This window comes from Falco rusticolus, chromosome 13, assembly GCF_015220075.1.
Source record: "Falco rusticolus isolate bFalRus1 chromosome 13, bFalRus1.pri, whole genome shotgun sequence".
In the NCBI taxonomy this organism is placed as follows: Eukaryota; Metazoa; Chordata; class Aves; order Falconiformes; family Falconidae; genus Falco; species Falco rusticolus.
The window spans coordinates 25,366,140-25,392,589 of record NC_051199.1 but is presented as its reverse complement, the minus strand read 5'-3'; the positions used below and the strand labels follow the sequence as shown (position 1 = coordinate 25,392,589).

General features: G+C 44.0%; 1 protein-coding gene across 5 annotated transcripts in view; it reads right to left on the bottom strand.

Annotated features, from left to right (window-relative positions):
- MECOM (MDS1 and EVI1 complex locus) overlaps positions 1-26,450 on the bottom strand; it is a 49,520-nt gene that overhangs the window by 14,319 nt on the left and 8,751 nt on the right. Inside the window, exons 2-8 of one of the 5 annotated variants that reach the window (XM_037407349.1) lie at positions 23,105-23,207; positions 20,666-20,882; positions 17,317-17,464; positions 16,121-16,277; positions 9,049-10,411; positions 6,955-7,042; positions 4,029-4,055 (exon numbers count right to left, since the gene is read on the bottom strand). In XM_037407349.1, the coding sequence (XP_037263246.1) occupies positions 4,029-4,055; positions 6,955-7,042; positions 9,049-10,411; positions 16,121-16,277; positions 17,317-17,464; positions 20,666-20,882; positions 23,105-23,153 (2,049 nt within the window). In that variant the 5' untranslated portion in view covers positions 23,154-23,207. The remainder of the gene's footprint in view (positions 1-4,028; positions 4,056-6,954; positions 7,043-9,048; positions 10,412-16,120; positions 16,278-17,316; positions 17,465-20,665; positions 20,883-23,104; positions 23,208-26,450) is intronic. The other 4 variants (XM_037407350.1, XM_037407351.1, XM_037407352.1 and 1 more) reach the window with 4 other exon arrangements.

The window sequence follows — 26,450 nt, the reverse complement described above, 5'->3', positions numbered from 1 at the left end:
TGAAAAGATACTGGCTTTTGTTCCTTCTAAGCCTTTAGCTGGATAATTCAGCTGGGTGCCCCTCATTTTTTTTTGTATTGTTAAAACTAATGAATAACCATTTCTCATTCACGTTCTGCTCACCATTCATGGTCTCACAGAGCTGGGGCACAGCTCCCTCAGGCATTTCTTTGCCAAGCTGAAAAAATCAAAATCTACTTAGTCTCTTTTTGTATGGAAGCTGTTCCCTACCTCTGATCATCATTGTTGCACTTTTTTGTGTCTTTTCTAATTCTACTATGTCCTTTTTGAGAGGGACTTCAGCTGTATTCAAGACCTGAGGGCAGTATAACATTAATGATGTTTTCAATTCCTTTCTGCTAAGCACTCAGATGATATTTTCATAGTACTATCGACTTCAAGATCTTTTTCCTGAATAACATGAGTTAAGAGTCACACTTTCCCCTCAGTATTAATGGGTACTTACTGACATTGAGTTTTATTGCTGTTTTAATCCCTGGTGACTCAGCTTTCTGCCCATCTTCTGCAAAATCTTCACAGTCAGCTTTGGATGTAGCTGTTCTCCATAAACAGTCACAAGCTCTGTACTCTTTGTCTGTTCACCCTTCTTCCCATGTCATTTATACAGAGTATGCCATAGTTCAGAGCCCAGTGATACACTGAGGTGGACCCACTGATAATCTTGAATGATTGTAAAAAAGACTAATTTGTTCTTATCCTTTTTTGCCCCAGTTTTTTTTGGGGGTGGATTTTTTTTTTCAACTAATTATTAACACAGGAAGAAGATACCTTTCCCTTTTCCACAGTGAAACTCCCTCTTTCATCTGAAACACAAAGTAGCTCTTACTCCTTCAAATACCACTACTGCTGATGGGAAAGCAAGACTTGCCCCTGTAGGAGCTGTATTGGCCACAGAGATGCTACCAGTCAGCGCCAAACTCCTGGAGCAAGCTGCCAGCAATAGCATCTGTCCTGGGAGGTTAGGTGGGTGCTCACGGCCACCTCATCCCTCCAGGGGTGGTCCCTGGGGAACACCAGGGAGGTAGGTGTGTGGCTCAAGCTGCCAGGCAGCACTTTCAGGAGGGGTCTGCACCCCAGCTGAGTGCCCAAGGACCACAGCGATCCCTGAGTGGGGCACGGGGAGGAAGGCACTGCTTGACCCCAAGGATGGGATTAGTGTAATTGCCGTGGTCACGGAGAAAGCTCTCCAAGGAGGTAGGAGAGCGAGAAGATCCTATTACATATTCTACATACAGCTATTGCCTTATGGACAAGTCATGCCTGCTGCTAATCTGAGATCAGTGAATGACAGTATTTTATATAGAACAGTAACTTTTGATTTACATATATAAGAGCTGTTGATTCTATCTGCGTCCAGATGTCTGGAAAAGGAAGCAGCTTCCCCCCACCTCCCCGAGAGGCTATTAACCTCCTACTGACGCAAACTAATATGCAGTCGCAATTCCCCAGCTCCGACTCAAAAATGCAGACATTACCATAATCGGCTAAAACAAGTATTTATAAACATTTCAACGGGCAAGATACCATCAGCAGGAGCCTTGAACATTTGTCTTAAAATTTATTAACCAATAGAAGAAAAAGTGGTATAAATAAAGCAAAGGTTTGTGGTTGCTGCTTTTTAAGAACAACCTGATGATCTGAAATAATCTAGCAGACAATGCCATGTAAAACATGACCTCATGTTTTACAAACGCGACTCCTTCATTGCTATTATCACAAAAACAACTGATTTTATGGCTGTAACTCATGGGAAAAAAAATTGTTCAAATGTTTGCTTTCTATTTTTACTAGTGTTATTTAGAGAAATACTGAAAACCCAACTACTAAAGCTCAGGATTTCTCCCTCCCCAGTTCAAGTTATAATGCTTTCTGTAAAAGCTACAACTTGTGAATGTGTTGTCCTGAAGCTGTGTGCATTTGGACATCCAGCCATGGAACTTGGCTGAGCTATATTCATGTTCAAGGGATCTATCACACGTGGCTGAACTCTGTGAAGCAGTAGTGAGAAACTCATGCTGATCTGCAGCATAGTTCTGCTATAACTCTATTTGTATTAATGCAGTTGGTGGGGATTTAACTGATCTAAAAGAATGGATCATGCTAAAATAAGCCCAGTAAAATAAAAGCTCTGTTAATGCACTCACCAAATCTCCTTTTTTTTTTTTTTTTTTGTAAAATTAATTATTTACAATTACTCTCCATAAAACTATTGCAAATAAAGTCTGACTATAACTACAAAACCTCTTTACAGCCACCTTCTCTTGATGGGACCAGAGAGGATGAAAGAGTCTATTGACTAAATAAATTGTGATCCATTCAGGAGAGGGTGTTGCCCATTGATTTGTACGATAGGGTTCCTGCCAAACAATGAAAAACAGTCCGAAATAATCTTGAAATATATGGCACACGCAACTGCAAACGAAGATAAAAAGGCTCATGTGACATATTCAAATATCTCAAGATGAAGATTCATCCATGAATCAGCATCCTGCTCTAGGCACTTTATGTTTTAAAGACCTATTTCTGCTGCAGCTGCTCAAAGCACTAGCATGGCCAGGAGACACGCTCACAAAAAACAAACGAGATGATGGAAATTTGAGGACCAAGCCAATGTCAAGGAAAGCAGACAGAAGAAACAGACTGCACTGGGTTTTTTGACTTCCCAAATAAGCCCAAATAAAGCTACTTTTCTGAAAGCAGGGGATTCAAGGCGCCTGGCCCAAATCACAAATCCTACCACAGCTCCTTCATGTGCTACACTGAATTCTCTCTACTGCAAAGAAAATGTTTGGGAACCACCTCTTGTGCTCTCCCAGTCCGGCATCTAACCCCACCTCCTATCTGTTGAGCTCATTCAGCATCTGTGGGTGCCCACAGGAGCCCTTCAGTGCCTGCTTAGCTCCTGTCATCTCAGGATCCTAGTGCATCTTTTGCAGCTGCATAAACCACTGCTTTACAGGAAGAAAATGGGATTAAAAGCCATGTGTATGCATGGGTCCACCGCTGCTTTTGAAGCATGGAGAAGGGCAGGGCTAAGAGCCAATCTGCAGGGGCAGTACCTCTGAGGGCTCCCGCACTGGCCCCATACAGACATGCACGTGGAAAAGTGTACATGTGAAATCCTGGCTTTGTCTTGTGAAACTAGTCCACGTTGCCTCTGAGTGATGAAGGAGAGTGAGTCAGGACCCAAGCCGCAGCCGGCTGGCTCCAGCTCTCCCTTCTGAAGCCCAAAGGTTGGGAATAATCTGGGACAAGTATTTATGGGTTCAGTGCTGCAGCTGAAGAGCCAGCAATGCAAGAGCAAAACACGGTGGTATTTGAGTTGCATCTGTGAAAGCAGTTGCTGTGGCTCTTTTTTCATGAAGAATTTAGACATATTAAAAATAATGTTTTCTAAAAATAGAAGAGCAAACTCAAATTTATCCCACAGTACTAAAAGCACAACTCCTGTTCGCATAAGGGGGACGATGTAAGTATACACACAGGACAAATTTGACCCAAACACAGCAAACAAATGGGTGTTGTATTTCTGCTTTAAGTACAGCAATGAGCAATTAAGCTCAAAACTTTAAAGCTATTAAAGTGACTAAGTCCCATTAAGCTCAATGCCAGATAGAAACGTGAAGTTCTCTGAGGCTCTGTGTTTTAATATCTCAAATGCAGATTAAATATTTATAACTATTGCAACCTAAGATTTCAGCCTGAAAATTTCACTGCAATCTGAAGGAAACGGCTTGGACCAATTTCAGTTAATTATAAAGAAAAACTGCATTTTGTAACTCTCAGGTAAAGCTCCCATTGCCTTCACCAAATAAAACCAGCAGGATTAGGTAGGTAAAAATAAAGCCAATTTGACATAAGAGGACATTTATCTGCTACAGCTACAACACTGTGTAGGAAAGCCTGGCATGCTCCATAATTGAGTGGTAAGTTTTCTTTCATACTATATTTTTCTTATGCAATTTATTTCACAATGATTAAATCAAAAATATAAGCAATGAACTTACCCAAATTCTTTGATCAGGCAATTGGAACTGGGAGCAAAATTGAAACAAAAACAACACATTATTCGTGCATTGGAACCCTCATTGCAATCAATCTACTAATTAAGATTTTATTTAAAGATACTAATTAAAATGTTATTCTGAATGATTTGTTGCATCGGGGTATTCTCTCCCTAAAAATACAATCCTTGTAATGGCAAATTACTGTGAAATATCATTAAATGATGTAATTTTCCTAGCTGTTGGGCCACTGCCACTAGAAGGAATTTTGCCCAGACAGGGACAGTATAAGGGCTGCAGGGTTTATATCCTTAATCTCTACTTCTGAAGCCTATTTTAAAGATCCATCTGTTAGCTGTCACTTTATATAGTTTAAAAAAAATAATTTTTTGCTTCATCAGATGGCCCATTTCAGAAACAAATTCACCTACAGATACACAAACTTGTAGGACACAAACAATAATTTTGTTCATGTTTTACACAGACAAATACTGCCAGCAGAAAATGAAAACTGTCGGTGCACTCCACACCTGTACTTTTACAGGGGTGAACAGGACTATAAAGGAAAAACAGCTTTTCTGCAACTGTTCCCCAGTCCTCCATAAATACCAAGTCAAATTCTGCCTTTGCAAACAGGAGACTCTTTTCTATTAAAGGCCGCAAAATAGCAGATTTTGGCATTTACTTTTTTGACAGGACATGTGATGGTGGTTTAGTTTTCTTTTACAATGTACTAAGAGCGCATGTTGCACTCACGACCTTTGTATCCATCCACCTCACACCAAGTTAAAGACGTCATCCCTAGCAGCTAGATAAATGATAAAATGAAAGCCAGCTTTTACCATGGATGCTTGTTTTCTTTCTATTGCAAAACGAGAAATGTGAAGGAATAGGTCAAGCACGGCAGGCGCACAGCTAGCCTTCCCTCCTGGCAGAGGGGATGGCTCTGCCCCTCCTCAGCTGGCACCTCAGCAGGGAGGTGGCATCCTGCACCTCCTGCTCACCCTGACGGACTTGGTGACCACACTGGGACCTTCCTCGGGCACCAACAATAAACAACTCTGTCAAAAAACACGAAGGCTGAAATCCCGACATCCTGCCCACTAATGGAAAAATGCCCAATGTCTCCATTTCACCTGCACGCCTACAGCATCCTTGCCTAGCTCCCATTAGCTCTTCTCTAGTTCCCCGTGTAACTCAGGCTCATGCAACACTGCATAGCAGAGTACCCAACTCCTTCCCTGCCCACCACAGCCAAACTCCTAACAGTGCATTTTAGTTTCCCTTCCCACCCACTGACCACGCTACCTACCACCATCATCACACCAACCTGTGGCAAAACCTTCATTTTGAATCCAGCTTGAATCCTTGAATCCAACTTCACTAAACAACACAGATTTACACCTCAAAAGCTAGCTAGCACTAAGCAAAATAATAGTTTCTTCCATCAATACAGCACCTAATATGCCATCATTTAAATAATTTACTATTAATTTGCAGCCCCTTAGCTGCTCTAACACAATCACACACTTAATGGAGAGGAACCAGCCTGGTTTGACAGCAGAGGACACAGAGGCTCGAGCTCCTGTTTGTGTGTTCGCGCATTAGCACTATCTGCTGCAAAATGGGGATTGTAACTTGTTGCTTTGCAACTTTGGCAAATAAGGTAACTTGGCAAGAGGTGCTGAGCTGCTACTAAATCTTGTTGATAAATTCTTAGTGACTTTAATGCCCAATAGATTCATCAATTCCTTCAGGCACTGGATCTAGAACGGGGTATTTTTCTGCACTCTCCACCCATGCAATAGCATTATGCTTGTGCATCTGCAACTATACGTGCCATCAGCTGCTCTTCCCAGTTCTGCAGAAATCCCGTATTTCAGAATATATTCCATACAACTTAGGACATAACAACTGTTGACTTCACTGAGAGAGAAAAAAAAAAGAAATGCAAGAAGGGGCAGATTATTGGCATGTTACGCCCAGGAATTCAGAGGAAGCTGAACCAGCTTCTGAAGCAGCTCCTGGTTGTACACTTAAAATACAAGATTTGTATGGGGTGTCATTAGTAGGATGAAGCAGCCCGTAGTCAGCAAGCAGTTCAAAATTCCCAATGCCACAGAGCATTTTATTTCAGGCATAAGATTTAACCCAAAGTCTTAGAAAAATCCCCTTGGGCAAGGAGGAGGAAGACAAAATGAGGGTGCAGTGCTGTTGAAGAAAAGCAATGTACAGTTCGCATACATGTCCTATTTCTATACTACGTACATATTGCAGTTGTTACACCATATTTAGGGACACTCTCCTAAATTTTTGTTACTCAGCAAATAAGCAGCAGGATTACAGCCTATGAACAAGACAGGAGCCCTCTCATATAGCATGTCTTCAGGTACGGAGGAGCAAGGATCTACAAAGTCACCGCACACACTACAGCCCACCACAGGTACCTAAGAAAGATGGAGTATTTGCATGACGAGACTTGAAAGCATTGGGTGGAAGGTTTTATCTCTTTTCTAGGAGTCCTTAAATATTGACAACTGGGATGCTCAGCTTTGCTGGCCCAACTTTGAATCTACATATCCTCCTTGCAGCCACTGCTGACTCCACCACAACAGCCCAGCGCAAGGAGAGTGCTGAAGAAGACATGGGTAGCTCTAAGTGTTGGTAGCTACACTACAGTTTTGGAGGAACACAATTCTAAAACATACATGTAGTTTGTATCTGGCTTCCTCTATAATCAAAACATGTTGTTTCATCTGCAAAACATCAAGAAGCTCAGAACAATGCTTATGCTTTCCACCACAATGGTACAGCAAAAACTGTGTGTTTTAGGAAATCCAAAAATGACTAAGACTGCATTCATTTCTCTGCACCTGCTTTGAAGCATCAACAGGCTTGTTTACAACGTCAAAATTCCGAAAATACTTACTTGTGGATGAAACAAGAATCCTGGGGAAGGTCTCAAGTATTTCTCTTTTAAAGCTTCCAGTGGGTCAGTTAACTTTCTTTTTTCTACTCTGTAAATGTTAAAATTAGATTTGCTTGTGATGAATCAGTCTCAGATATTAATAATTATACATCTACCAATGTTTAAAATAGTCAGTTATACATCAAGTAATTTGTTTCTCAGAGATAATCGTAAAAGATAAGGAAGTACAGTCAACTCTCGATGCCTGCATACAGCTCATTACTGTGGGTGGGGGCTGTGAATTGCCATTAAAGGGAGATTATATCATTTATATAGGAAATAATTCCATTTCAAAAGACTGGTAGTAATTATAATAGGAACGACTAACTACCGAGCACTCTTCTAAAGTGATAAGGCAACCAAGTGTGCTCTCCACTCAGAGGAGAGGAATTCAAGGCAACAGGAGCCTTGAGCAATGGGTCCTTTCTCATCTGCCCATGCAAGACATCACAGGCACCATCCTGGAAAACTTTCCTGCATGGCCACACACGAGCAGGGTGAGAAAGCCGGGCTTGTGGGGACACACTGAATCTGATATGCCAGCAACAAGGACTGTGATCAGCTCAAGTGGGCATTTACGCAGCGAAACACAGTGTGGATAATTCAGATGCAGCATGGAAGTTTGAGGATTTTGCTTGATATGTGCGGTTCATGGGACAGATCCTCTTATCCATACATAGATATAACTCAGGGCAAAGGAAGGCTCAGTAGCCACTGGCCTCATGCTGTGCTGTCAGATTTGTACAGATTTCATTAGTTTCTAATGCAGGACCATAAAACACGGATCATTATTTCCACTGCTTCAGGCATTTAAAAAGAGTATGACGCAAAGAAAACCTATAGTCTAATTCAGATATCAATCTGGCATGAATAAAACCATCTCAGTAAATAACATCATATCCTGTTTCCTCATAATGCATACCTGTTGTCTTATGCGACAGCACTCTCCAAAAACTTTGCCCATAGCATTTCTTTTCCAGATAAAGAAATTAATATAATTTACATGGCAGTAACTTTCTTTTTTTTTTTTAGCAATAGGCTTTAAAATCAGTCATTTCTATAACAGACAAATATTTTTATGGCTAATAATTTTCTAAACTAATTTAGATGCATGACTTTGGCTGGTTTCAGATGCACGAGCAGAAGGCGAAGGGCAAAGAGGGGCTGACGTACACAGGAAGCAGGTGAAATCCAGATCCCAGTGAGATCTGTCTCAGCACTGCTGGGAAACACTGAGGGGTCAGGATTTTACCACTGGTTTTTAAAACCCCAGCTCACTGGCAGTGTCTGCTTGTGCACCCGTCAAAGCCGCAGACAAGGCTCCCATTGATTTCATAAGGTAGATCAGATTAACTAGCCCGCCGGTTAGGCTTTGTACACACAGGGACACTGCACCTTCAATTATATTAATGAAATGCCTGGAGAAATCAACCCATTGCTCAAAAAAGGGTAAAAAAGGGCCGAAATCACTCTTAATTTCCGTACTGTTTATACACTTTAGGACAAATTTGCTTCCTTGTTGTACTTATGAGATACTCCTATTTAATTCAGGAGGCATCAGAAAGGTGGTGTCCAGGTGGCACCCTGGTGAGATGCGCTGGAATTTCCAGGGGAAGGCTGAGGGCAGTCAAGGAAGGTGGGCAGCATTTTGGAAGAAAAGGAATTTGGGGCAAACCAGTGGTGTCAAATACACAGTAAATAGACAAACATTCAATACTGATGCCAATTCACTTATGGGTAAGAGAAAACATTCAACTTCTGCATGTCAAGTTACGCAATTGAAACTAATGACCCACGGCAATGAGGGCAGTCATGAAGACTTGCTAATTGCAGCGTTAGCAGAGCCAGGGTTCGCTGCGAGCAGCTCAGATTTGAGGCGGGGTGCACAGGTTTGCATGCAGCCTGGGCCACCCCATGCCTCAGGGGTGGGATGATGCCTCCAGGGCCAGTGGGAGGGGGATGGGATGTGGTTGTCCTGCCTCCGTGGGCAGGTGGCCCTGACAGACCTAGCTGCCTGTACCAAAGGATGCCGAAAGGCAGCGGATAGTCTGTTACCTGTAAATGGGATCCATAAAGAATGGGGTGGGCCTGGCGTGCTGCAAGGAGGACTCCGAAGCTTTCCTTTGCTCGAGGTCACCTCCTTTCTTTTCTCCAAAGACGTGGTTTTTCCGAGGCTCGGCTTGTTTTGTGCCACTGGCTCGACTTCTGCTGCCCATGCTGAGATCTAGAGGCTGGTCCTGGCTTGCCGCAGAGGGGGCTGCTGGCTTTGAGGGTATGGGAGTAAGTGGCTTCTCCTCCTTACGCTTTATGGTGAGGTCAAAGGGAGACTCAGAGCTTCCCTTTGGAATCTTCTTTATTTCACTGGGTGATTGGGGCTCCACTTTCAAGGGTAACGGTCTCAAGTCTCTATCAGGAAATGGATACATTGATTGAGAGAATGCTGGAAAAAATGGGAGGGGAAACATGGAAGGGTAAGGTAAGGCTCCGACTTTTTTGTCTTGCAGCCCCACAAGTCCTGTTGAACCAAAGTACTTTTCAGCAATAGAAGCAATAGCCTTTATAGAATCATTCACCGCTCCTGACACCGCAGTCTGCTCCTCTAAGGATGGTGAGAAAATGGAATGATTGCTGTGGTCTTTCTTATTATTTATTGAAGCCAGGCTCTGCAGAGAGCTTACTTTGTCTTTGAACATTTTACCATTTTCTTTAAATTTCTCTTTCTCACTTTCAATGTCACTTTCCAGATCAGAGCCCGAGGTGGTTTCCAGGTCACTGCCACTGGGGGTACTGACATCGTCAAGGTCAAGGTCACTACTCTCTGACTGGTCACTGAGTTTCTCATGCGGCCTCTCTTCAGAGGACCTCTCTGGTTGAAGCTCCACTGGCTTATTCTCCCCTACTGATGGTTGCTTATTTAGTGCCTTCAAAATATCCTGGGTGGCTGGCAGTATCTGAGGATTTGTCATGAGGGGACTTTGACTTTTGTTTGTCTGATCTGCGCTCGGTAGTCCTTTAACAGGAGAACTAGTAGGTAGCAAAGGTGGCCTGTGGTACAAGCCTGAAGGAAACAGACCAGGGAAGCTAAAAGAAAATCCAGGAGCTGTTGGAAAGGTAAGACCAGCAGGATGCCTATTGGCTCCAAAATAGTCAGCAAGGCCCGGATTTGCATGATTCATATTAACCATGGACGTTTTATCCATAGCTGGGGTTCCAGGAAGTGAAATGCCTTGGCCAAAAAATCCTCCTGCTGCAAAATGGTTCTTGCCCTCACAAAATCTCCTGTGTTTATTTAAGGAAGACGTAGTGCTGAACATTTGTCCACAGTCTTTGCACTTGATTTGGGTTCTGCAATCAGCATGCATGCGCTTATGACGACAAAGGTTTGAAAACTGAGTATAGGATTTATGGCAGACCTCACCTGTATGTAAACAACAACAACAACATATCTCAGGCTTTATGGTAATTGCCCCCACCCTCAAAATTTTGCAAATAACACCACTTTTTTACCCACCAAATGTCAATTAGGAAGCCGTAAGGAGAAGTCTGGTGCCCAAATGCACAAAAAGCTATTGGTCTCTTCCAAAGCAAGGCATCCAAGCAGACAAATGCCTAAAGACAGCACCAAAACCCACTCCAACAAACCAGAAAAGGCCTTAAATCACTAAAAGACAAAGTTTCCTTGTTTGCTCTTTGCATTACACAGTGTTGCATATTTGGTGCTGTTACTCCATTTCGCATTAGCACCCAGAGCCCCACCAAGAGCCCCGGCTTGGTGCCGTAACACCGTACAAACCCACAGTGCCCCTGCACAATCAAGCGCTCGTGTCTTCAGATGACATTCATTACGTCACTAATCACATGTGGAAAGTTAGTCATTAAAATAAATATTTGCAGGACCAGACAGGAGATAGAGCCGCCGCACAGAGCTTTCAGCCTGCAGGACCACAAGGATATCAAGGAGGTGAAGAAGGAGACAACCAGGTATTTCCAAGTGCATAACCTTATTAACAAAAAACATTTGTTTCCACTTACAATTAAGCATTTAATTTCATGGAAGTTCAGGCTAGAGCCTGAGTAACCTCAGCCTAGTACTCTTGTATGTCCAAAGCTTTTCTATGTTTATAATGCATATAGTCCCTACAGGTGCCTGGGATGCTGTAACTCTGAATTCCATGTCTTAATAACTTTACTAATCTTAATATTGCTTATTTGTCTCTTGCACATGAAAAAATACACTCTATTTCAACAATTTCCTTTAAGAATGCAGCTGTATTTATTTGTGTGTCTGCTGCTCAAAACAGCTCAATGGATTTCCTTTCAAGCTCCTCTGGAATGAGAATAGCTTCAGCCTCACAAAAGCAGTACTTGGAGAAAGCCTGAAACCGCATCATGGAGGAGATCTACCTTGAGCTCATGGGCCTGACCTAGCCCGCGACACCGGCACGTCACAGCGCAGCTTCCAGCAACCATTTTCAGCAGCCGGAGGCTGAAAGTGGCCCCAGCGGTGCAGAGCGAGACACCATGAAGAGTGAATCACAGCACTGAAGCAAACGGGATTTTGCAGCTCCCCAGTCTTCTGCCTGTTACAAACCTTTGGGAGCAAACTGAGGCCACAACCAAGTTATAGGTCTGTAAGTTAAAATGCAGTTTTGAAGAGGATACCACTCAGCTCCCCAGTGCCTTTTTATGTCCCCTTTTGGCATCCTTTGGATGAGCAGGGGCATCGGGCAAGTCTCAAGGCTGTGCTATGACTTGTGCTTTTCATGATGCTAAAATCTGTCTGTGCCTCTGCACTACCGTGCTTCTAACAGTATCAGCTCCAGCCTTGTTTAAAAACAAGGCAGCAGCATTATCAGTAAGCAGTTATCCCTATGTAATAAATCCTTTCGGGGTTTTTTGTTTGTGGGTTTTGTTTTTTTTTTCCCAGCCAGGAAAAAGCATGTGGTCACTTTATTTTTATTTAATTTGTGTTATATCATAAGCTCTCATCTTTCACACATCAAAGCCACGCAACAATACACATTGTTTATTCTGAGGCCTTTTTAACAATCATTTTCATGATTTGAGACAGACTGACATAATTTACAATGGCTCTATTTTAAGCCTGCAAAGGAAACTGAATTGAATGTATCCCATCCTGCACTCTTGGTTCCCATGAACTGCAATCACGTCCTCTAACTTCCACTCACACCGGGGCCTGCACTAACCTTCCTGCTCCTCTAAACCTCTGCCCTTGAGAAACTTGACCACTTGTTGTCATCTCTTAACTGTTTACCTCTTCAGCAGGCTGCTTCATATCTCAGCAACAATGCTGCTATTGTTCCAGGGCCTGATCTTGCCTGATCCACCCGTTTTCCCTGCTCGCATCCCGTTGACATCCCCAGGACAATTCGTGGGGTAAAGCGTGCAGAATTGGGCCCAACCACAGGAAATTTGCAATGCGGTAATTCAGGAAGAATGTTTGTTGCTGTGTATCAGTTACTGTTCCTGTTGGAAATCTTCATTCACAAGGAAAGACAAGAAAGAAAAGAGATATAATAAAGAAAATGAAGAAGAAGAAAAAAGGAGAGAGGAGAAGCGGAGGAGGAGAAGCGGAGGAGGAGAAGCGGAGAAGAAGAGAAGAGGAGAAGAGAAGGGAAGAGAAATTATTCAAGTTCTTTGAAAATGCTAGATTTTCTGTGGATAAGTACTTTCTGTTTCTTTTTTTGAGGGGAAAATATTTAATTTGCCCATTTAACATAGAACTATTTTTATTTAATACAGAACTATTTGTTGTTTATTGAAGTATGAAGCTCTGCTTTTTCTGCTATTTCCTCCCATTTTTAGCCTATTTGCAGACATAAGGTCTCTGCTCCCACAAACGAACGTCACCTCCAGAGTTCACGGTACAGAATCAGGCCCCTGACCTTCACTGCTGAGGTCTTACACAAAAAAGCTTTCCCTGCTCCCACCGGGTTGATCACAGAAACCAAAATTAAACTGACCAAAATGGTGACTCAAGTGACACATCCGTAGGTCTGCACAAGGTTTACCTTGGATATTATGGGCCAACTCCCCTCCTTGTGTGAAGCGGTATACCTAACATTCAGCAGCAGAGCATCAGACTGTACGTACTTTTCCAGAAAAAAAATCTCCAACCCATACATTTGTGAGACTAGGCTAATATATAATTAAAAACAAATCGTGTTTTGTGAACTTTTGATCTTCTACCAGGTTGTGTCAAGGGCCTGCTTCTTATTTACATGATTATTAAATATAGCATTTCACTCAGGTAGGCTAGGGCGGCAAGCAGGTGAAAAGGCGTGTACTGGCACAGATTTAGTCTTCCTAAAGTTTGGGAAGTTCTCCTTAAAGAACATCCGTAAATTATTAGATTATTATTCTCCGATAATATATTCAAAAGTCAACCGAGAAATATTCCACTCCGAAGAAGAGCAAAAATACACACTCACAGCTGAGAGATATCCTTACAAACTACAAAGGGAGATGTAAATTAATCATTTGACTAAACATATTTTATCTCCGTTTCAAAAATAAATTAAACCAATAATAGCAATACCATTAAAATACATAAATATTTACTACTATAATTTCAATCAAACAATTAACAGTTGTACTGAGGACTTTACCTTTTTGAGCATAAAAAAATATTTAAAACTATTTAATGAGGTGCTGCTTGCTCAAGGTGCCTCTTGCATTTACATGTCAGTCTATTCAATCCACTGGCTCTCCAGGCTGGCAAAGAAATTCTGGGCCGGGGTCCAAAGCCCTTAATCTCCTCAGTAGTCTTACTCCTGGGGACCATCACCTGAAGCTGGGGTGTAACATGGGGTCAGTGAAGCGCACACCCGGTGCCCTGCTGATTCTGGAGGGGGGACCGGGTCAAAATCAATTGCACCACCTCGACCTCTGTGGGTATTCACAGGAGCCAGGACCCCTCAGGTAAGTTCGTGTTATAAGATCTACCACTTTTTCATCACACGACTTTTATTTCCAAGTAGTTTTGCTTAAACTTTAGTAGATGGGGACAGTTATCAACTTTAATTGCTTCCATGTATCAAAGCAACAGAAGCTGGGTTTGATTTCTCCTATTACACCTTAATACACCCTTTAAATCTCAGTGCCATACTTCTAAGCAACTAACTTGTAAGGGAAGCTTCCCTCCTTGCAGCTTTTATTGCTCTACAGACCCCAGGTTTAACACAAACTCCCAATCTGGCTCCGAAATTGCCAAAATTCATCTCATGCCTACACACACTCTGTACCGCGATTGTCTCTGGAACCCAAATTAGGCAGCAGTTAAGTTTGCATATTTTCTGCTTATTAAAAAAAAATTACTGTAAGTACTATTTTGAATATGTTCAGTCTATTATGGCATGTGGTTTCTATTTGGAGAGGCTGGAGATTTTGCGAAGGCAGTGAGTAATTACCTTAGTGTTGGTGAGTTTTCACTCAAGCTTGGGCGGTGTACTGTAATAAGAGACAGTTGCCATAAACAGACTGGTACGAGTAAATCATGGTGTGTGGCCTTCTGGTGGAAAACAGATATCTCCTTTAGGTGACCCTCTCTCCCTCCCATCACTTAGCAAAGCCTACCAAACATGTGGTCTCCAAACCCTTTTGTTCTGCAATTACATGGGTGTTATTCCTAGGCTGCTCAATGGGGTTTCATCCCTCACACTGTACGTATGAAGAATACCAGTTGCTGTTTTGATTTATCAGAATAAATAGTAACAAAGAGTATTTGAGAGGTTATTTCATTTATGAGAGGTGCTACTCACAGACTTTTATGTAGGGTATTGCAACAAGACCATCAGGCTAAGATTCCCTACTTAGCCAGAAGTTACTGCTTTCTAATGATTATAACCTTTAAGTGTAACTACTTAACCTGTAATCAGGTTTAAAAATTATTAGTGATATTTATTATTGGATCTAGTTGTGCATTTTCTCATTGAAGAAGCCCAAACCACGGGTATTATCTAACCCAATGGCAGGCATACAGATTTCACACAAATGAGTCTTTCAAGCCAATACTCCTCCTCCTCTTGAGGAATTACCTTAGCCTATGGCCACCGCTTTGTCCAGGAGTGCTGCTGATATTTTGGAAATTGCTGCCGAGAGCAGCAAAAGATAAAGAAGTTAAGCAGACAAGTAGGGGACATGGCCACAAGGTGCCTGTCAAGCCATAGCAGGTGCCTGAAAAGGCTGTGGTGGAGATCAGCACTACCCAGAACAATATTCTTGAGTATTTTCTGCCTCTGCTTCTCTGGTGAAAGGGAGAGAAGGCAACCTGCACCATTACCTACCAGGATCTGCCTCAGCAGCAAGCACAACCCGTGAGACTTTGAGGATCCGATTTATAGCCCAGCACAGAGTCAGGCCCACATACGAGGCAAGTTTTATGGCTGGAGCAGCTGCTGGCAAAGATCTAATGGCTCAACTCAATACTTAAATGTGGGGCATGCAAAGGAGCCTCAAGGAGGGCAGCAACCTCCTCCAACTGAAATTCACTGCCTCTAAGGTTTATTTTCCGACTCCAGCAAAAGTCACCGCATCTGTGGTGGAGACTCTGTGGCCCAAAATTAACTCCCAAAGCAAAACAGCCTTGCAGGTACTGCTGGCTCTGCCGAATTCCCAACGTGTCCCAACGGTGGTTGCAGCCACTGCCATTCCCCCGTGCCCACCCTGGCACTGCCACCCCCTCCCCATTGCCAGCACTGACGCTGCCCTGTGCAGCAAGGCTGGATCCAGCACAGGGCACGGCACAGCAGCAGGAAGGAGAGCAGCAAGCCTGGCACCGGGCAAAGCAGTGAGGCTGCAGCCACCGAGCCCGGCATGGCTCCTTCTTGCTAAATTCGCACCCCACTTGCTCTTTGCATCTGTGCATGGAAAAATATCCCAGGGACAATAGGTACATGTCTACATCATGCAGTGTTTGTCTGAAAAGGAAAACGGTATGAAAATAATGTTTTGCATTGGACTAGAAATTACCCAGAACTCATTTAATAGTGCACAGCCCCCGTGAAACCAGCAGGAAATTCACAGGGAGCACAACACAACTCCTGCTTCCAGATTACGCTGCTTTACAACAAAAGAAATAACCAAAGACATGTAGTTGAAGACTTACATATAAAAGGTTTGACACTGCTGTGGATGTGTTTATGCTGTTTGAGGCCTGAAGAAGTGGCAAAGGTTTTGCCACACTCTGGACAAGCGTGAGCACGAGCCCCAACATGCTGGGAACGAATATGCCTCTGAAGGTTGCTGGGGTCCGTGAAAACCTGCTAGGAAATGAGTACTGATTAACCAAGAAACTTGATTGCGGAAGAAGCCAGTTATTACAAGAGTCTTTTAAAATTCAAACCTTGGAGCTATTTGGGAATATTTAAGATAAAAAACTTTGCTAATGGGCATCAGGGGGAACTGTGCCTGCAGGATGGGGCCTCAGTTTCCCAGAATCAGCCAAGTATTTGGTGGACCTGTTAACCCCTTGGCAGCTGCTGCAGCAGATGCATTTGACCCTGCCATTAGAAATTGTGCTTTTGACGTCAAGGACTTCACAGAAAACAAGTCAAAATGTGGCTGCTTGAAACTTCTAAACATTACTGCAATAGAAATACTTTATAGCGACAACTGAGTGTGACACAGCAAGAAATCCTGTACGTGACACAGTCCTGGCACCCAGGGCTTGGTTGTGTCTTACGAGTCCCAGTTCATTATGAAATTCCCATTATTGTAGCAAATCTACTTGAAAATGAGAAAGTCCTCATGCAAAAGGCCCAAGCTTTGGGAATCTGCTACAAAGCAATGCAGAGCACCACATCCTATACAAATAACGTACACAGCAAGCTTGGCGCTGGGAAGCGACAGAGATGCTCTAGAGATGAGATAGTTGCACTCACTTAGTGCAGCTGGGGCCCATCTCTATTTCTTGATTTATATTGCAGTAGTGACCTGAAGTTTCTGGTACCAACGGCTGGCACACAGCCTAGGGAACCCATGTGCCCTGCATTTCCCCAGGGTTTCTCGCCCCTCAGTGATCCTTTTACATCCCACCGGTCCTCGCAAAGTGCCATGCCCTGAGCTCAGGGATGCTCGGCATCCTGCATTAGTGCTTATTTCATACTTCAGAGCCATCTCCAAATCAAAAGGGGTAGAAAAATAACATATTTATAAAGTAGAAGCGTAAATCCTTGAGAAACCATTTGGAGCAAGGCAGAAGCCCTACGTCCTCCTGCATCCCAGCCCCAGGCATCCCCACTAGCATGCTCCTGTGCATCCAGCAGCACAAGCCGTGCCAGGCAGCCTACAAATTCACTGTACCTTGGCACAGTTTTCACACTCGTAGTGCTTCCCGCTGTCGTGCGACATTTGGTGGCGTATCAAGTTGGACTTCCAGTTAAAAGCTTTGGGGCACTGGTCACACTTGTACTCCCTCTCCTCGCTGTGTGACAGCATGTGCTTCTCCAGGCTGAGGAAAGAAGAAGAGGGCTCAGTGAGGTTCCCCACACATGTGAGTTTATCAGCAGTTTATAGGAAAAGGAGACAGCAAAACACATAATTACAGCAAAAAAATTTACGAAGCTCCAAAGGCCAAACCCTGACAGACCCAAGTCCTTTGACTACCAGGCTCACCCCAGCCAGGAGGCACAACAACCTCCTCCCTACCAGAATAACACATCCTCTCGTGTTTTGCCAGGTCACTTGCAAATGCTGCAGGAGACATTGTTGCCATCACTCCCTACGGAGATTATTTCATACAACCCTCAGTATTTCACTCTGGTAATTCTTCCCTGTGGTCTGAATTATTTCTACCTTACGACTTTCCCTCTAAACACACCTTGGATCCCACCACCTGACATAACTCCACTGCTTTGATGGGAGTCAATTTTTCTTACAGCAGGAAGAGATGAGAAATAACCCCACTGGAGCAGAACAGGATGAGCACGAGAAGCCTCTCAATACAGTACGCTACGACTGAAGTTATACTTGATCATTACTGTGTTCAATTGCATAGCTGTTTATTCATTCATTTCTTAGTAGTTTCTTCAGTCTATTAGTAGGGTATCTAATCTTCACCTAATTTCTGTTGCACATCTTTGAATTAATTTTCATCTCTAAATTTTCTGATTTCCTGGTTTATTATTCATTTGTAGCAAATATATACTTTTAAACACCTGTATTGCTTGGTTACATACAGAGCTGTAACTCACACTATTGCTTGAGGAAAGGTAACTATATAACGTGAGAGTGGATTCACAGAAAAGCCACTGGAAACTGGAATTTTTAACCTGGGATGCCAAGCCAGATCAATCTTTCCTCACGTGAAGCTCCCGCCGATCCCTGCTGAATCTCTGCTGGTTTACTGTCCCATTTGTGTTGTGCAGCCCACATAGCAATGGATATTCCCACTCTCAGCCACAGGCAATGGAAATGCTTTTACCCTGCAGATGCTTTTTACTTCTACCCCTCAGAGTCTCCTTCCTTTGGGGGAAAAAAACAATTCTGGCTTCCCCTTCTAATACTTCTATAACAATTGACTCTCCATCATGTACTGGTAAACAAATTTGCTCTAAGAACTGGAGAGACCCTCGTCCCCAGCTCTGGCACCAGCTCCCAGACGCCTGCCGTGGCTACGTGATCTGCCGTCAGCACTGGGCAGTCCTGTCCCCCAGATCTCCATCCTCCTGCACAGCTCTTTCTCCATTTAATTACACACACCCTCAAGCATGGCTCATTCAGGCCTTTTGTTTTATATAATCTGGATATATCACACTTTGGTACTTTTTTGCTGTGAACTGTCTTTGTGGTGTATTAGCTTTTCAATAATTCAAGAGTTCAGAGAATGACTGCATTCTGTCTCATTTTTCACTCTTTCTCACAGTACTGCCCATCTATTTATGATGACTCGTTCTTTGTTTTCTGCCCTTTCTCTTCAATATTTAATATTTTAAGCTAAATTTACATTTCCTCAATGATTCCCATATGTTAGATATCGTCCTCTAGATCTCAGGCAAAAAAGAACTTTTAACACCAAGTAACTCACAACCTGGAAAAACATTACAGCCTGGACTCCTGCCTCACCCCCAGTGTGGCAGCCCTGTTGACTTGATCTACCTTCATCAGCCCTTCCCAATCAATCACTGGGATTGAAAATGAGACACGCGGAGCCGCACACTGCTCGGCATCAGCTGGTGAATATGGCCCTGTGTCGGCATGAATTCCCACTCCGCAGGGCTGACCTAGTATGTGGGGAGCAACGTTTGGCACATCATGTTTAATTTCAGTGTCATTAATTTTGCGGAAGTGTGAGGATCGGGTCATACGATACGCTGGTCCAAGACATCCCGCATGATGCCAAGCCACCTCCACTCCGTGAAGAGCCCGTGTTTTGGGAGAGAGGGCTCCATCTCACAGAACCAGCACCTGAAGCATCCAGGAGCAGTTGTCCAAAGGGGCTAACCCTGGGTGTGCACAAACCCATGCTAACCTCCAACAGACACCCCAACACCCTGAATCGCAGACTAGTAAACATTTCTATGAAAAATATGAACCCACAAAATACTCTCAATTGACAAGTCAATACTTAAGGGGCATATGGTTATTAAGCAATGCAAATAAATACACTGCTGTCCCTAAAAGGGCAGTTAATCAGCACTCAGGTTGTGCCCACATGACGTGGAAAGGAAAGAAGACACTGTGGGAGTGTGGGAGCTGTGCTAAGACTCCAACTGAAAGCAGGAGACACTGGCCCAGGTCTGCTGCTGCTACAAACCAGCTTCCTAAGAAATGCACTGCCTCATCACAGCGGAGGACCTGGCCCAGGATTTTGCTGTTGAGGTATCTCAGCACTACTATCAAATATTGGCTGAGGTCAACCTTCCCCTGGTCCTGAAAGATGCGAACCTGACAGGGATGTGCTGCAGAAGCTCGTGTGTACTTTCAATATCTTTCAGAAATCTGCAAAAATTTGCCATAATGTGCACCACAATACAGTATTTTAAGCAGCCACCAAAATGCTAGTGACAATAAATATGTAAATGATCTTCAGCATATAAAAGTCATACTTTTTATTTACATTCTATGCATATTTCAGACACATATGCACACCGGCCTATATGTTTTAACAGATAGATAGACAGATATGAGAAAAAGATGAACACCAGTGTTTCAAGACAGTACAGCTAGAAATATATATTAACATACACACATATATATTAATATCTAGAACCTGCCTCTAACTGGCATGGCTTGATTGCAAAGATAAAATTGGTAACATCAGTGAACACCACTCAGAGATGTTCTAAGTTATTTCTACCTAAAAATAAGGAGCCCAGACGTCAGTTGATTTGAACTATAATCACCCCTCTGATTTCACTGCACCCAGCCCAATTCATGCCAGCTAAAGATCTGATTAGAAGATCTAGTTCTTAATTTAAGGTCCCCACTGAGGACTTCAGTATAAAGATGAAATTTCTGATTTATTGAGAATTCACTGCTTTTTAACACCAACTATCACAAAAGTCTTATTCATCTTCATCTTAGGTTTGTATAGAAGAGGAAGGTATCAGGTTCTGCCTGGCTGATGCTCTGCCTGATTTACCATTAGACTATGGCTGAAGCCATTGCAGAATTTGCCTCGTTTAATCACTCTTTAAGCATCTACTCCTACCTTTGTAAGTCTGGGAAGACTTGATCACACTCCTTACACTCCTGGATTTCATGTACATCCTGAAGGTCATTCTCATTCTCAAGCTTTTTCTGGAAGTCCTCCTCCACCATGGAGAAGGCGGAGTGAGGGGTGCTGCAGGGGAACTTCTGGTGGTCTACAAGCTCAGCCTTGGACTCAAAGAGCTGGTCGCAGTCCTCGCAGCGATACTGGCGCTCCTCTGGAAGACAAAGGGGTTGGGCACAGGGGGCTCACATCAGTTTTCAGCCATTTTTAACTACCATCCCATCAGGAGTTCAATGACAGTATGGTAAAATAAATGGTTATTCAGTGAAAAAGAGAAGAACCTCAAAAGAAACAAGGATGCCTTAGAATGCTTTATAATAATGCTTAGATTCTACAGTATATGACAGCACACCACCTGTTAAATTGCCTGGGTGATATCCAACAGAGACACTTGACCCTGGCTTAGGACAAAAGTCAGTGTGTTTATATTCTATCCTAAATGGGTATATACAGGGTATAAGATGGAGATCCAGTGGAGGCTGCCAGTCTCTGCATTTCTGAATGAAGGAGACTGACTTAGACACAACATCAGCATCTAAAATAGCTAAAAGGGTGCTTATGGAGTTTTTTTAAGTCTCTTCATTTCCATCAGAGTCCTTTTGTAGCACCCGACACTGTACAAAGTAAGACAAGAGACATGAATTCGGCATCCTTGCTTTAAATTCCATAAAATCTGACTTTCTTACTGAAAATGAGTGTAGAATATCACAAAAGTGTTACTTTGGAGTCAATATTGCATTCCATTAATTAGTAATTCCTGCAAAAGAACAGATTAGCTGAAGAAAATTCCCAAAAGCAACCCTGGAGAAGAGCATCCCATGATACTTATTTCTGCTGTACTTTCTACTGATGGTCCATACAAAGAGGCAGATGCCCTGGTGTGGTTCCAGTGTTACCCGCCCTGCAGACATAAATGCCCAGGGGCTCTGAGTCAGAAAGGCACTGAGGAGTCTGGCTGAAATCTCAAATGCATGTACTCAGTTGCTACTTGACAGTTGAGTTTATACACAGAAGGCATTATAGTGTTCTCTTGTTTGCTGTCCACGAGCAATACTTTGGCTCAGTCTGCTTCTAAATTAGCCCTGTGGGACATACTCCTGCATGTGACTGCAGAGATTTCCTCTGGTATAATTTATACAATAGCTACTTGGCCATAGGGACTAGCAGGGAAAACACTATGCTTGAAAAGCAGGACATCTTTAGCAGTAACTAAACAAAGTTACCACTATGGGGAAAAAAAAAACAACCAACCAACCACAAACCCAAGCTAGAATGAATGAATAATCCCCATCTTTTTCTTTAGAGAACAAAAGATACTGTTCTAAATGTACAGGCAGTTATAGAGCAGCCCGAGTTATAGGCCTTTCCTGCCCTGGGAAAACCCCTGTGTACTATCCCTGAATCCCTGAGAAATTATAAAATGTCCACATTGGCATAAACTGCGAATTAATGGGTATCAAGCAGATGTCCTACACCCAGTCCCCACTGTGGCTGTATAACCCACCGCTTGATGGGGCTTTTGGAGGTGGGGGACTAATCTGAGCAAGAGCTCAGGAGTTTCAGTCCCAGAATCTGTGCGTCGGATGGCTAATGAATTAGCTCCATGAGGAAGAATGGCTTAAATGTCCTCAACATGTGACAGCAACATTTAACAACCTAAAATTTTCTATGTTCAAGATGATGGAACAACAGTTGCTTGGGAAAGTGACAAAAGATAACCTAAAATCAGGGTCCATACAGGTCCTGCAGGAGCAGCACAGCCTAGAGATAAGGGCATGGACTCTTGTTCTCCTTTCGCAATACCCACAAAATGATCAAGTTTCAATCTTGAAGCCTTACTACCACCCTCAGTTACATCTGCAGACTTCTGTTTCGCTAGGGAGGTTCAAATAAGTGAGTGTAAAACACAAAAGCATTATGAGTTGCAGGGATGCAACACTGAGAAATATCAAGCGTGCAAACCACAGCTTGCCAGATTAGCACGTAGAAAACGCATCGTTGAATGAAGTGACATTCAGTTGCATTCAAATGGAACACTGAATGAAGTTACACTCCCGGTTGGACTAGGCTGGAGCGATGAAGAAAATAAACAGAGAACCCCCAACACCAGCGTTGGCATTGCTTTTGAGAGCAGATTCACCCTTCAGAGGGACTGAAGGAGTCGTGGTATTATTAGACTAGTTAATTCACCGAACAGCTTTCAGAGAAGCAGGAGGGCAGAAGGCGGATAAATACAACCATGGTCCAGCTCTCCTCCCTGGCTGCAGCGAAGCCATCCCACATTTTGAAGGATTCCAACAGAGGAGAAATCTCCCTGATTTTTTGTCTAATTTCAATGATATTTTCTATTAGTTTAGACAGTAAGAGGTGGCTAACCGTGAATGTCTGGAGCCATTGTTTCATGTGAATAATCTTCACTCTTCATGAACAGTAAGAGCTCCTCTCCTGGTTCAATGTCTGCTACCACTCTGTAGAATATCTGCAAAAAACAGAAGAGAAAGCAACGTGACTACCACAATAGGCAAAGAAGCGTAAACCACTGCTGGTGAGTACTACAGGATCAAAACCCCATGGCCAGAGCCTGCCCCAGCGTGGGCGCTGGCTGCTGGAGAGGTGGCGACTTCGCAGGTCTGCTCCTTCCAGCCCCCAAGTCGTCAGTGCTTCAGGCTCTGTGAGGATAAAAAAGATGACTTTCAACAGCCTCTGCTGCAAAACGAGCTGCGTGATGACTGCAGATATCACCAGCAATTTGCATGCTCAGTTATACCAAACCCATGTACGAAGTAGCCATAAAATGCCTCCCTGAGTGATGCACATAAGGGAGGTAACTCCTGTTGCATGGGGAAAAGGCACTAACTCAGACCTGAGAGGACGTTGTTGATTAAGCCCAAGGCGTCCAACCCACCGTATCGATCATCTGTGTGCTCCAGAGAGCTGTGAGGTGAGAGGCTTATACAAAGCAGCACACCTGGTTATTCCTTAGCTTCAAACGGGAATCAAAGGATCAGTCCTGGATGAAGAAACACCATGAGCAGCCAAAGCTGCTGGCAGTGACCCCGGCCAGTGGCACCTGGTCCCCTCGCACAGGTGACATCAGGCCCTGGGAAGGAGCCCGTCAAGAAGCACGAGGATGCGGGGGGGGGGGGGGGGGGAAGGGGCCACACTGCCTTGGGTCTGTGCACCCACGCCAAGCCCACGCCAGCACCGGGTGGCTCTACCGAAAGGAAATTCCCAAAATCCATCTGGCTGCTTTCTGTCTCAGCAGGAAATGTGAGGAGCACTAAAAAGCTCCACGAAGCAGCTCAAATAAATATTAGTAACTTCCTCAGGCCTTGTTAAACAAAAACACATGACAGCTACGTTTCCTACGCTAAAAAATGATGCCTTTGCGTTTTCTCAGACTAATGTATTTTTAAAGGTTTTGCTCTCAATCTCTTAACTCTCAGTACTCAGCGCACTGGGAGAAAGGCAGAAAATCACTCCTGTTGTTTCAAGTCAAACGGACGCTTTCGTTGCAAGGCAGGCACAGGTATCTAGAGGTGCGTGGGCATTTTCCTCGCCCGGTCGCACGGACTGTCACCGGCCGGGTGGCCCCGGGAGCCGAGCACATACCGATGTCTTCCAGGAGGTGGCCGTATAGCCTAATCGTTTCTTTCTGCACAAGCAGCCTTTGCCCACAGATATGGGCTAAATACCTAAAAATAACGAAATGAGATGCATTTCCTCAGATTTGTTTTCTTTGCCTTGTCCCAAAAACCGCTCTGGAGGAGGCGCACAGGGGAGCAGCGGTGAAGGCTGCCGGGGCCAGCTCATCCCACTGCCCTGCTGCTCGCCCCAATCCAGGTGCCAAAGCGCTGGCAAAACACATGAGGCACAAGGTACTCATGCCACAACCCCTGCTTATGGCCAGTCTTCCCCATAAAAGCCAGGAGAAGGACTTTATGGGCAGCCTGATCTGCCCAGGCTGCACCTCCCTCTTCTTCCATACCACCCTGGTTAAACCATCAGCAGGGTCTGCTTGGGCTGGCCACTTTTACCCCTTGCCAGGGGGTTTAAAACTCCAGTAAGTATTTTGAAGGGCACAAGGGGTCAAGAGAGCCACGGCAGGGTCTTGTGCATGTCTCTTCATGAAGCTGGGTGAATGCCTGGTACCACAATCCCCTCCGGAGCCGACTCCTCTATCAGTGCCAAAGGACACGGGGCTGCTGCGTGAGCTTCGGCGTGCTGGGCATGCGGCTGGGGCAATGCAACTCGTTTGATCAAAGGCTGAACACATTTAAGTGAAGCCAGCTTTTAACTCCCGCAAATAAATCTGATGCCAGCACTGCATCCAGTGAATATTTGCTTTAAGCAATGCCTGCTTTTCCATTTATTAAGATAAATGTATTGAAAACTGGCTTTTTCTTCCAGAAGTATAATGGCCTCCACACATCTGAAAGGGAAGCTGCAGTCCGATCTGTGGAAAATAACCCTGCTTGCTGGCTGGCTTTGCGTGGAAATAATACATGTATGGCATTGCACGCTGAGCAGAGAGACTTCTGCAGACCTCCCTGCTGCCACAGCACCTGCTTCCCACTTGGGGTGGGAGCCGGATCAGGCCCACCGCGCAGCCAGGTGGGACCTCCACCATCTCCAAGGGACTGTGCCAAAGCTCCTGCTCTGGCCAGGACTTGCCTCAGTGCTCCCGGGTTTTGTGTCACAGTTGGGTAACCTCAGCTGTTCTTCTGAGGTCAGCAGCGCATCCACACCAAGGAGCGAACATAAACCACAGCGAAGCCTTCTCCGGTATTCTTCCTGTCCCATCAATGGCATTTTGATGGATCTTTTCACCTCTCATCGTGATGAGGACACACGGACCGTACACAGGCATAAAGAGGAGCTTGTTCACGAAGCGCTGCACCGGGGTGCATCACTTCTCTTTGGGAAGGCCCAGTACAGTGCAGCATTTTTCTTGCAGCTGTGGGACAAATCCCTAACCAGGGTGTAAAACTCTGCAGCCAATTGTCCTGTCTGTGATGATATTGGAAAACATCAGAGACGATGCAGCTACCCACAAGAAACTGTCTGCCCAGCCTTTCTGTACCTCAGTAGGGAAACAAGACAGAGTATGCAAAAAAAAAAAAATCCATGTTTTAGGTTGAGTGATATTTCTTTACTTTGCATCTCAGAAGTTAACACCCTCCAACACAAGGTCTATGTGACAGATTTCCAGCTCTGTCCTTTTCACATTATTATTATTATTATACTAACTTTAATTATTAATTCTTTTTTTTCTGTATGAACAAAACCCCCTACCTGTACTAGCAGTTCATATACCAGATAGCGTTCCAGTAAGGATCTAAACCATTATATATTGAACTTTAAACCAAAATGACTGTGCAGGTAAACCTAACGTGATTTTAAGAGCTGTCCTTAATACTTCACACGAAAAGCTTTTTTCTTACTCTTTGCACCTGAAACCTGGAATTACCCTGTCTGAGAACAAACTGAGAAGCTAACTGCTGAAATGGACCACGTTGCCCAAGTTTTTAGGCAGCAGCAGCCTCCCGTGGGCAGACGGCATGGGGGTCCTGCAAGCCCCCAGATGGGGAAGCTCATAAATTACCCCCCAGCCCTGCAGGTCCCCTTGGTTTGCAACAACTGCAACCTCCACCACAGGCAGTATTTTTTTGTTTTAGGAAACACTAATGTAGAATAAAAGGACTTTCCATTGCAAAGCTGG